At 39.2% G+C, this 13684-nt stretch overlaps 1 protein-coding gene across 1 annotated transcript in view; it reads right to left on the reverse strand.

The window, feature by feature from the left end:
- The window catches only part of B3GLCT (beta 3-glucosyltransferase), a 1048073-nt gene that overhangs the window by 225292 nt on the left and 809097 nt on the right, over positions 1-13684 (reverse strand). Inside the window, exon 10 of the mRNA XM_053708467.1 lies at positions 13583-13652. Within this exon, the coding sequence (XP_053564442.1) occupies positions 13583-13652 (70 nt within the window). The remainder of the gene's footprint in view (positions 1-13582; positions 13653-13684) is intronic.

Genomic DNA, 13684 nt, shown 5'->3' on the forward strand with positions numbered 1-13684 from the left:
TTCTTGCATTTCAAATAAAGATACCAAAAGAATGAAGAAAATTTGATAATAGGAGTAAATCAGAAAGTTGCTTAAAATTGCATGCTCTATTTGAATCACGAAAGAAAAAATTTGGGTTCAGTGTCCCTTTAAACCACCTTATCCTGGCTAAAACAATTAGGTTCACAAAAAACAGCAGACAACTATTATTATTATCAGGTATTTGTAGAGCGCCAACAGATTCCGCAGCGCTGTAAACATAGTCGGTGTACAGGATAGCTTTTGTAGGGGTCAAGTGGGTAGAGGGTCAGAAACTCTTCTGGCAGAACATATTGTTAAGACAGAAGCTGAATGTCTAAACTATGCATGAACTCAAAGGGAGAGACCTGCAAAAATCTAAGAAGCAAATTAAGGTTCCAAAGTAGAGAAATTGGTTTAATCACTGGTCTTATCTTGACTCAATTTTTAACAAAGCTCTAAAAGTCAGGAAGGTTAGCAATTATCTTGTGGCATAATACTGAAAGAGAAGACAATTTTTCCTGTATAGTGCTTGCAGATAAACCCTTATCAAAGCTCTTTTGTAACAATTGAAGAATTCTAGGAATTCTAAAGGAATGCCATCTAAAACCTTGTCTTTCACGCAAGGAAAGAAAAACATTCCAAATCCTGTAATAGATTTTTCAAGGAACAGGCCTGAATTAAGGTTTCCAACTAGAGCATCAGAAAAACCTCTTTTGTTTAAAATTAGGCACCAAGCCCTCAAATTGAGAGACTCAAGACCATGATGATAGAACGTCGCAGTTGTTCACACCTGGGTTATGAATTGCTGAAATTGTACAGAGATTGATCTCTGCCAAAGTAAAAATTGCTAAAGAACTGTGAGTTCCCGCTTGATGATTGATATAGGCTGCCGCTGTGACATTGTCTTACTGAAAACACAGATAAGTTTCCTCTTTCAGGAGAGGCCAGCTCTAAAGGGCCCTGATGATTGCACAGAGCTCTGTAGTGACTATTGTCCAAGTCGGGTGGACAAAGGAGGTGATTTTTCCACCAGGATAGACACTGTCTTAGTTTGGAATCCAAGAGGATTCTTTGAGAAAGCTGCATATAGTACTTGCACCCATTATGTAGCATGCAAAGCTGAAGAGGTCTCATGTGAAATCGTACAAAAGGAACAGCATCTGATGCTGCTATCATCAGACCTAACACCTCCATGCACTGATCTACCGTAGCATTAAAAAAGAGATTGAATAGTTACACATCTCTTTTTGATCCATTAAGGAAACTCTCATACAAATTGGGTCTATTATGACTCCTAGGAAAGAGACACTTGTTTAAGGAGAATGATAGCTCTTTGGAATGAAGATTCAGGTATGGAGCCACCAAAATACCTTAAACCATTATTACATTATTGACAGGAGAGGCAAACCTCAGAAACTGGTAATGGTCTTTGTGGTTAGTGATATTAAGGTAACCATCCTTCAAATCTATTGTGGATATATACTGCCCCTGCTGAACCAGAAGGTTGAATAGTCTGAATTGTTTCCATCTTAAAAGTACGAACCCTGGGAAACTTGTTTAGAGTTTTTAAAAACAAAATAGGCCAGTAATTCCCCTCTTTTTTGGCAACAATAAAAAAGTTTTGAGTAGAAATCCTGGCCTTGTTCCAAAGCAAGTACTGGAACGATCACTCCAATCTGTTTCAGGTCTGATTCAGCTTGAAGGCATTTGCCTTTATGGGGTCCTTTGGAACACAGGAGAGAAGAAACCTTCCCCTGGGAGGTCTTGATTTGAAGCGTATTCTGTACCCCAGGGATATTATGATTAGAACCTAAGGATCCTGAACAGAGATCCCAAAAAAGACGTAATCTGCCATCTACCAGAAAATAATTTGCATCGGGGGCCACACCTTCATGTAGATTTGGAAGAGAAAGAAGGCTTATTTAACTCTTTAGCCTTGTTCCAAATGGGACTGGAGTTCCGGGAAGATCTGAACGATTCCTACTTCTGTCAGAAGTGGATATTTGGTTCTTTGATTGACGAAAGGAATGAAAATGACCGATTGCTCTATTCTTTACCTTAGGCTTCTTGTCTTGACGGAGAAAAGTTCCTTTACCTCTAGTAGAAATGACTGCTTCTAGACGAGGCCCAGACAAGATCTTCCCTTGAAAATGGAGAGATAAAAGTCTATATTCTGAAACCATGTCTGCTGACCATAACTTCAACCACAAGGCCATATTATTAGCATTTATTTTGATTATATCAATAATCACATCACAAATGAAGGCATTAGCAGATCTTATGAGTTTCAACCGATGTTGAAAATGTTCCTCTGCAGAATCATCTGATAAGTCATCATAAAGATTATCACACCACAGAGTAGAAGCTGCAGCCACACAAGCTACACCGATTGCTTGTCTGAACAGCAAACCTGCTTGTTGAAAAGCTTTACTGTGAAAAGCCTCAAATTTGCAATTAACTGGAGATCTCCTGAGGCTTAGGATCCTGCACACCTACAGTAAATAAAACCTCTTTAAGCAAAGTGCAAAAATGTTCATGCTTGAACATGAATAAGCAGGATTCTGTATTTTGATCAGTAACCGACTCCTGATCATCAGAATCTATTTCATCTTCAGATGACAAATCTGAAAAGTCAGATTTAATAAGAAGGTGTTTAGCTGATCTAATCTTATGAGATTCAGAGGTTCTAGATAAACTGACTGTAGCATGAACATCAGACACAGTCCTTTTGCGCTTACTTGGAGGAGGCATAGCCACCAATATCTCAGAAATTGTAGAGCATACAAAATCCTTATATCCTGGAGCAAAATCTGAAGCACTCCACAGTATAGAACAAACAGAGGGAGAACATATTACCTTAGAGGCAAATGCAACATTGGTCTGATTGTAATATATAATATGAGCTATATAGGAATTGCAAAGCTGAGCTAAGGTGTTGCAGGTATCAGCTTGAAAAAATAATACACTTAAAGTGACTAAATAAGTTGGATTTACCCTCTAAATGATCTATGTTAGCAAGAGTATAGGCAGTTCCAGAATGCTCCATCATAAGATATACAAACAAGATAAAAAACCCACAAATAAAATGTAAAAGCTCAGGAACTAACAGAAAAACAGAAACGTCTGAGAGAATAGGAGACAATCAGCAGAATAGAGACCCTCTTAGTGTACAAATAAAAAAATATATATATAACAAATAACATATAGTAAAAATGTATATATATATTAAATTTTTTACTATATAGTATATATATATATATATACATATATATATATATATATATATATATATATATATATATATATATACACAGATATATATATATATATATATACATATATATACACACACACACACAGTATCCCACAAAATTGAGTACACCCCTCACATTTTTGTAAATATTTTATTATATCTTTTCATGTGACAACACTGAAGAAATGACACTTTGCTACAATGTAAAGTAGTGAGTGTACAGCCTGTATAACAGTGTAAATGTTCTGTCCCCAAAATACAGGCCACAGCGCTGAGAATAAAAGACACACAAGGCAGCTCTATAGAAAAAAGGAATCCCTTAATCCTTAGTATACTCAGTAATAAAGGTTAAATTACAATGACTGCAGTATCCTGCAGGCTAGTAATTATATACAGCTGCCAAAAGGCAGCTAAATGTGTGTAGTAAACTGGCTAATATAAAGACATAGATAGGTTATAATATTATATATGCATTTCATTTTTAAAATCAAAACAATTTAAAAAGCAATTGCATCCAAGATAAAAAATGTGCACAAAAAGGATTGTACAACCTAAAAAAACAACCTAAAAATACATAACACAGAAATATACTGTTTTACATATAGAAAATGGCAGGCATATTACAGCTCAATAATAAATAATAATTTGTTTCTCATTTATATCAAATGTTCAGTTCTGTATTTGAATGAGAGTCTTTTTGTAAGCAAAGTCGTCTTTTTGTAAGCAAAGTCGTCTCCTGATTAGTAGTTGTTAAAGCTTGAATACAGTATATAGCAAACATAATGAAATTCATTTGTATACAGAGCCAACATTACACGATGCAAGCTCCCAAAATGAGATCCCTAAAAACTCAAAGATAATAGATATGAATAGGAGGGAGCGCCTAAAAAAGGCAAAATTATCTACATATGCTAAAATAGCAAAGTAAAAAATTAATTTATTACAAACTTAACATACGGTAGGGTACCCTATCCACAATTCAGAATGACAGATAAAAACTATTAAAAACAATTAAAACCAATTCTGATCAATTGATCCTCAAGACAAGTTTCATCAAATTTGCGAGGAAATAATATAGCTGTGTATAAAAATAAGTGTCTAAAAAAAATAATATAATATGTCCAAAGTGGATATGAATGTCCTCTGTGAATATCCAATGAGTCCAAATGGAGACTCCTAGTGTGGTGAATCCTAAGTAGGTTGTATCCAGTGTTCCCAAAAAATTAATAAAAACAAAAATAAAAATAAAAGCTAAAAAGCTAAAAATGAAGTTATAAAAATGGAAAATATAGAACCAAAAAGTGAAGCTTCAAAAATCCAATATAATATCCAATATAATTGATACCTGTGAAAACAAAAATGACATAGTGCAATACTGATAAAATAAATTGAGACTATTAGGAATAGGCTTACCCTATTTTCAGACTCGAGCAGTGACTGTCTATATCGAGGCGTTTCGGCTCCAAACTGGGCCTTTTTCAAGATGGCAACTGCTAGTAGTGTTAAGACTTAAATTGCCTGTATTGGCTAATCATAATCTAGACTTTTTCCCGCCTCAAAAATGCCCTTGTGTAATATCATTGATTTCGGTCATTGTCCTTAATCAAAATGGTGACTCTTATTACCATTATTAGGTCACTTCCAGGCTCGAAAATGCCCTTATGTATATCATTGATTTCGGTCTTTGCCCTTAATCAAAATAGTGACTCATTGCCATTATTAGGTCACTTCCGGTCTCGAAAATGCCCTTATATATATCATTGATTTCGATCATTGCCCTTAGTCAAAATGGTGGCTATTAGTGCCACTATTAGGTCACGTCCGGTCTAGAAAATGCCCTTATGTATATCATTGATTTTGATCATTGTCCTTAGTCAAAATGGTGACTATTAGTATCATTTATTAAGTCACTTCTGGTCTTAGTGATATTCAAAGAAGCCATTTCACTTTTAAAATAAATATCCCAAATCTAAGTTTACACTAACTTTTGTTGTATATTAACCTGAAACGGAATACCCTTAGGTGTATCAGAGGATCCGGATTGTTAATTTGTAATCATTCACGGACCTTAGTAAACTACTGGGAGTGAGAATACGTTACTTCCGGTTTTTTGGATTCTGCGTCACTTCCGGCGAAAATATGCCATTGTAGCCGGTTTGCAATATAGAATTCTGGGAAATGTAGTTTATGGCTCTATGGACTAGAAAATATATAATTTTGGGCTCTCAAATATAAAAACCAATGTGGTAGTTTGTGTAAAAGTTAATAGTCTGCTCGACTCTTAAGGTCCATATCTCCAATAATGTATAAAAATTATAAAAATATATAAAATGCCTAAAGTTACAATCATACATATACCATCAAAAATGGAACTAACATTCAGAATATTAAAAGATCACTATTTTATACTTAAGATCTTCTATATTCAACATCAAATGTAGAAGTTATAAAATTATTAGTATTAAGTGTTAACAGCCCTCACATACAAAATCTCTACAAACAAACTGTATAAAAATATTATGTAAAAGCATAGTCTGTATAACAGCGATGGGTTATATACAAAGATAGCATTTCATAAAAAATACTGGCATTTGATAAGAACAATTATAAAAAATATTTTAAAACCAATAAAATGTATATTAAGAACAATAGAATATTAAAAAAAGGGTTTATAAGAGAATGTGTATTAAAATATATTTATAATTATATTTATAATTATAAAACAATTATAAACTTTTGTGGAAGGGCTGCTGTGAGTCTGATCGAGTTCAATGAACTCCCATGGCGTCAGAGTAACAGGACTACGGAAGCCCAAGAGAGTCACAACAAAGAGCAACGCGTTTCAGCTGCGTACAGCTTTTCTCAAGCTTGGAGGACAACTACTAATGGCAACCGGTGTAAGTATAAATGTACACCTTGCCATTGGAATAATATATCTGCTTTAAAGGATTCCTTTGTCCTTCTTCTCGCCCATACTCTGCAGCTTTGCAGCTTCTCAGCTTATGCCACTGATGTGTTTGCTATATATTTCAAGCTTTAACAACTAATAATCAGGAGATAACTTTGCTTACAAAAAGACGACTTTGCTTACAAAAAGACTCTCATTCAAATAACGAACTGAACATTTGATATAAATGAGAAACTAATTATTATTCATTATTGAGCTATAATATGCTTGCCATTTTCTATATGTAAAACAGTATATTTCTGTGTCATGTATTTTTAGGTTGGTTTTTTAGGCTGTACATTTCTTTTTGTGCACATTTTTTTATCTTGGATGCAATTGCTTTTTAAATTGTAAGAAAAAAGAGAAAGTGGACTCTCTTATGGAGGTGCGCAAATGGTGAAGTGGAGCTAGACCAGAAACTGATCGAAAAGTTGAAGAGGTTCTTGAAACAGCAGATCACTTGGATGAAGAGGCAGCACTCTTAGAAGAGATGACAAGATGGAAATCGGTGAGGTTAGAGAAAAGAGAGGCGCCTTATGGGACAGTATCGTTAGCGATACTGTCCCATAAGGCGCCTCTCTTTTCTCTGTCCTCACAGATTTCCATCTTTTTAAATTGTGTTGATTTTAATAATTAAATGCATATATAATATTATATTAGCCAGTTTACTACAAAAATTTAGCTGCCTCTTGGACAGCGCAGCTGTATATAATTACTAGCCTGCAGGATACTGCATTCATTGTAATTTAACCTTTATTAAATGTTCTGTCCCCTCAAAATAACAACACACAGCCATTAATGTCTAAACCGTTGGCAACAAAAGGGAGTACACCCCTAAGTGGAAATGTCCAAATTGGGCCCAAAGTGTCAATATTTTGTGTGGCCACCATTATTTTCCAGCACTGCCTTAACCGTCTTGGGCATGGAGTTCACCAGAGTTTCACAGGTTGCCACTGGAGTACCCTTCCACTCCTCCATGACGACATCACGGAGCTGGTGGATGTTGGAGACCTTGCGCTCTCCTACCTTCCGTTTGAGTATGCCCCACAGATGCTCAATAGGGTTTAGGTCTGGAGACATGCTTGGCCAGTCCATCACCTTTACCCTCAGCTTCTTTAGCAAGGCAGTGGTCGTCTTGGAGGTGTGTTTGGGGTCGTTATCATGTTGGGAGGGGATCATGCTCTGCTTCAGTAGGTCACAGTACATGTTGACATTCATAATTCCCTCAAACAACTGTAGCGCCCCAGTGCCGGCAGCACTCATGCAGGCCCAGACCATGACACTCCCACCACCATGCTTGACTGTAGGCAAGGCACACTTGTCTTTGTACTCCTCACCTGGTTGCCGCCACACGCTTGACACCATCTGAACCAAATAAGTTTATCTTGGTCTCATCGGACCACAGGACATGGTTCCAGTAATCTATGTCCTTAGTCTGCTTGTCTTCAGCAAACTGCTTGCGGGCTTTCTTGTGCATCATCTTTAGAAGAGGCTTCCTTCTGGGATGACAGTCATGCAGACCAATTTGATGCAGTGTGCAGCGTATGGTCTGAGCACTGACAGGCTGACCTCCCACCCCTTCAACCTCTGCAGCAATGCTGGCAGCACTCATACATCTAATTCCCAAAGACAACCTCTGGATATGACGCTGAGCATGTGCACTCAACTTATTTGGTTGGCCATGGCGAGGCCTGTTCTGAGTGGAACCTGTCCTGAGAAACCACTGTATGGTCTTGCCCACCATGCTGCAGCTCAATTTCAGGGTCTTGGCAATCTTCTTATAGCCTAGGCCATCTTTATGTAGAGCAACAATTATTTTTTTCAGATCCTCAGAGAGTTCTTTGCCATGAGGTGCCATGTTGAACCAGTGACCAGTATAAAAGATTGTGAAAGCGACAACACGAAATTTAACACACCTGCTCCCCATTCACACCTGAGACCTTGTAACACTAACGAGTCACATGACACCGGGGAGGGAAAATGGCTAATTGGGCCCAATTTGGACATTTCCACTTAGGGGTGTACTCACTTAAGTTGCCAACGGTTTAGACATTAATGGCTGTGTGTTAAGCTATTTTGAGGGGACAGCAAATTTACACTGTTATACAGGCTATACACTCACTACTTTACATTGTAGCAAAGTGTCATTACTTCAGTGTTGTCACATGAAAAAACTACACATATGGGATATTGCACATATATATATATATATATATATATATATACATACACACACACACCCCGCTGTTGGAGTATGACAGTCTTACCCCCCCCCCCCACATTGATATGTGAGGATACGGGTATCAAAGGCCCCTGCGGCAGATGAGTACTTCAGAAGAAAGAAAATCATAAATTATGCTTACCTGATAATTTCATTTCCATTGAGGGGAGGAGAGTCCACGGCTTCATTCATTACTGTTGGGAATTAAGAACCGGGCCACCAGGAGGAGGCAAAGACACCCCAGTCAAAGGTTTAAATACCTCCACCACTTCCCTTATCCCCCAGTTATTCTGCCGAGGAAACAAGGAACAGTAGGAGTAATATCAGGGTATAAACGATGCCAGAAGATAAATTAAATTTAGGTCCGCCCATCGGAGATACTGGAAAGAGCGTGGACTCTCCTCCCCTTGATGGAAATGAAATTATCAGGTAAGCATAATTTATGTTTTCCATCTAAAGGGGAGGAGAGTCCACAGCTTCATGCATTACTGTTGGGAACATATGCCCAAGCTCTAGAGGACACTGAATGAAACTGGGAGGGAAAAGGTGGACCCTAATCTGAGGGCACCACCGCCTGCAAAACCTCTCTCCCAAACACAGCTTCTGCAGAACCAAAAATGTAAAATTTGTAAAACTTTGTAAAAGTGTGTAAGGAGGACCAGGTAGCTACCTTACAAATTTGCTCCATAGAGGCCTCATTCTTGAAGGCCCAAGACGAAGCCACAGCACTAGTTGAATAAGCCGTGATCCTCTGAGGAGTCTTATGACCTGCTGTCTAATAGGCCAAGTGAATCAAGCTCTTCAACCAAAAGGACAAAGAAGTAGAAGAGGCTTTCTGCCCCTTGTACTTCCCTGAATACACCACAAAAAGAGATGAAGACTGTCTGAAATCCTTCGTAGTCTGGAGATAGAACTTCAGGGCACGAACCACAACCAGATTATGAAGTAACCTCTCCTTAGAAGAAGGGTTAGGACACAAAGACAGAACCACTATTTCCTGATTGATGTTACGGTTAGACACCACCTTGGGAAGGAACCCCAAACCAGTGCGAAGCACGGCCTTATCTGCATAAAAAAACAGATAAGGAGGCTCACATTGCAAGGCAGCCAGTTCAGATACTCTGCGTGCCGATGCAATGCCCAACAGGAAGAGAACCTTCCAGGACAGAATCTTAATGTCAATGGAATGCATAGGCTCAAACGGAGACCTCTGCAAAACCTTAAGGACCAAGTTTAAGCTCTATGGGGGAGCAGACTGTCTAAAGACAGGCCTCATTCTAGACAAAGGATTGGATGTCAGGGAGCTCAGCGAGTCTCCTATGCAACAAGACTGACAATTCCGAAATCTGTCCCTTTAAGGAACTAGCGGCAAGACCCTTCTCCAAACCGTCTTGGAGAAAGGACAGAATCCTGGATACCTTCATCTTATGCCAAGGATATCCATGCTTCTCACACAAGGACAAGTAAGTCCTTCACACCTTTTGGTAGATGTGATGAGTGACTGGCTTCCTTGCCTGAATATGAGTATCAATCACACTTTTCGAAAAGCCTCTCTTGGCCAAGACTAAGCATTCAATCTCCACGCAGTCAGGCTCAGAGAATCAAGATTTTGATGTTGAAAGGGGCCCTGTTCCAGCAGATCCCTGCGACAGGGTAACCTCCACGGCGGAGAGGATGAGATCCTCACCAGATCCGCAAACCATGTCCTCCACAGCCATGACGGCGCAATCAGAATGGCCGAAGCTCGTTCCTGTTTGATTTGTGCCACAACACGAGTTAGAAGTGGTAACGGCGAAAAAATTTAAGCTATTAGCTCTGCCTGGTGATCCCTGGACCTCGACCTGTATCAGGGTAGCTTGCAATTGAGTCTGGATGTCATGAGATCTATCTCCAGTGTTCCCCACATAAGACAAATCTCTGCAAACACTTTGGGGTGAAGGGACCATTCCCCCAGATGGAAGGATTGCCTGCTGAGAAAGTCTGCTTCCCAGTTGTCCACACCTGGAATGTTAATCGCGAGCAGCTTTGGGACTCCGCCCACTCCAAGATCCGAGACACCTCCCTAATAGCTAGGGAGCTCCTTGTACCGCCCCTGATGGTTGATCTAAGCCACCGAGGTAATGTTGTCGGTCTGGAATCTGATGAAGCTGAATGACCCCAGAAGAGGCCATGCCTTCGGAGCATTGTAGATTGCATGGAGTTCCAGAATATTTATCGGAAGGAGAAACTCCTCCAGGGACCATTTTCCTTGTGCCATTCTGGCACCCCAAACAGCTCCCCATCCTGCCAGACTCGCGTCCATGGTCACAATCTCCCAGGACGGTCTCAAGAAAGATGTCCCCATAGACAGTTGCTCCCAATGGATCCACCAAGAGAGGGAGATCCGAGTCTGAGCATCCATGAATATCTGCTGTTATAGATCTGAATGATCGCCGTTCCACTGTCTCAACATGCACAATTGAAGAGGTCTGAGATGGAACCTTGCGAATGGGATGACGTCTATGCTGGAAACCATGAGTCCGATCACCTCCATACACTGAGCCACTGAGGGATTTGAGGGGGATTGAAGGGCAAGACAAGAGGACGCAATCTTTCTGCGTCAATGGTCTGTGAGAAATATTTTCCTGGACATAGATTCTATTATCATGCCCAGGAGCTTCACCCTGTTGCTGGGAACCAGAGAACCAGATCTTCTAACTGTGAGATTGGAGTAAAAGAAGAAGAGCCCACGAATGATCCTCTGCTAGACTGAGCGACGGCGTCTGGACTAGGATGTCGTCCAGATAGGGTGCCACAGCAATGCCTCTGGCTCTGGCCACCGCAAGTAGCACCCCCAGAACCTTCGTGAAGACTCTCGGGGCCGTCGCCAGACCAAAGGGAGGGGAAGTGTTGGTCCAGAAATGTAAAAATCTCAGGAACTTGAAGTGGCCCCTGTGGATTGGCACATGAAGGTAAGCGTCCTTCAAGTCTATGGTTGTCATGAACTGTCCCTCTTGAACTAGGGGCAGAATATATCCAATAGTTTCATTTTGAATGATGGAACACTCAGAAACTTGTTTAAACACTTTAGGTCCAGAATCAGGCGGAACGTGCCCTCCTTCTTTGGAACCACAAAAAGATTTGAATAGTACCATAGACCCCTTTCTGCTTGGGGTACTGGTACGATAACACCTAGAGAGGAGAGATCTCTCACACATTCTAGAAAGGCCTCTCTCTTTTCTGGTCTTGAAGACAGGTTTGACTGGAGGAATTTGCCCCTGGGCAGATGGGATCTGAACCCTATCCTGTAACCCTGGGCGACAACTTCTAGAACCAAGGATCCTGAACATCCTGCAACCAGGCTTCTGAGAAGAGAGATAATCTGCCCCCTACTTGGTCCGGAGACCGATCGGAGGCCGATACTTTGTGTCGATTTTGTCTCGGCGGGCTTATTGCTCTTCCTGTGAAGAAAGGCAAAGAATGACTGGGGGATGAGGGAAGTGGGGGAGGTATTTAAGTCTTTGCCTCCTCCTGGTGGCCAGGTTCTTAATTCCCAACAGTAAAGAATGAAGCCATGGACTCTCCTCCCCTTTAGATGGAAATTGCCATTTTACTTAGCTGATATGCACCCACTCTACTGTGCTTATCAGCTGCAGGGATGAATGCTTCCAGTAAAAAAGCCCATCCAGTACAGTGTACAGCACATCAGAAGATCTAATTGTGGATTATACTGATGAACCAACAGGAGGAGGCTAAGGGACCAGTTCCCTTGACACTGTGTCAGTATTGTGACTACCTCCTCGTGGGAGTAATTGTGTCACTACCCAATAATCCAATATCCCCCCTGTCTCTCATGTAGGTGGAAAATGGGCCTCAATTCTTCACGTTCACCAGAGAGGGGGGGGATTAAGTGCTTTTGGAGTTTTGGGAATCTCTGGCTCCTTCATGTGGCAAGGAGTTGAATCCCAGGAGTAATGAATTGTGGTCCCTCATTGCATTATTAAAGAAAACAAAATGCACTGTATTATTTTAATATGCTTTTTTTGGTTATTAATTACAGATTTATTTCTCTCATACAGAAATAAAGCTAAACTATATTGAGCTCCATTTATCAATCATTTGGGGAATTCTCCTTTCTGTTCTCCTATCAGTTCTCCACAGCTCTCCTTAGGAGAGGTGCACATGTGCGCCCATATTTATCCTAAAAAAAGTAGTTTTTTTCTCCATGGGAGAGCTGAGGAGAGCTGGGGAGAACTAATGATAAATTTCTCCAGTCGGATTAGTATCTTCTCCTTATTCATCACTAAAAATAAGCAACTATTCTCCATGTCTCTTTATACAGCCTTCCTAGTAGCTTTGTTAACACCCCTCTTCAGCAAACTTTCATATAAGAAAATAGAGCTACATTTTCATTGTTTTAGTGCTTCAATTTTAGCACTTTTTATATCTTATTTTTATGCCCAATAGATATCATTTTTGTGCTCTGTTATATATTATTTTGGTGCTCCATTATATATATTTTTTTTTACTCCATCATAAATTATTATTGCACTCCAATAACCATTATTATTTGTGTGTAACTGCTTCTGGTAGAGAATATATTTCTAATGCTGTTCTCTACTGTAGCTTTGGAGAACTTTATGGTAGGAACTTGTAGGAGAACTTTCAGTCCTCAACAGGAGAATATAAATGATAAATTTGTAACTAGGAGAATTATGAGGAGAACTATATGAAATACGACTAAAAAGATCTAATTTAACCCTTTTTTTGGAGAACAAGTTCTCCAAGGAGAGTTAGGAAAGAGTAGGAGAATTTTACAGTCAAACTTGCCTAATTTTAGGAGTATTTTTGAATGATAAATAGGGGAATTATTTCTCATGAGAACTTTTAGGAGAATTGGAATGATAAATAGAGCCCATTGTGTTCATATTGTACAAATTACATAGCCAAACAATGTGAACATGGAATTAGAGATAATTATATATTTGCATCAGGTAGAAACAAACATTCTCTAATATTTTGTAATATATATATATATATATATATATATATATATATATATATATATATATATATATATATCTATAGTTGAATTTGCATTTTTTTCATATTATGATCCAAAAGGGATCATATACAACGTAGCTATTTAAGGTTGCATACTATACCAGACAAGAAGACGTACTTCTATCTTTGTGAAACTTTTTACATGTTTTTATTGCAACAAATATTTCTTCTTTGCGTAGTGGATTGCCCTAGAAAACAAACAGAAAATACAAACAAAATG

Source organism: Bombina bombina, chromosome 3 (assembly GCF_027579735.1).
Source record: "Bombina bombina isolate aBomBom1 chromosome 3, aBomBom1.pri, whole genome shotgun sequence".
Lineage (NCBI taxonomy): Eukaryota > Metazoa > Chordata > Amphibia > Anura > Bombinatoridae > Bombina > Bombina bombina.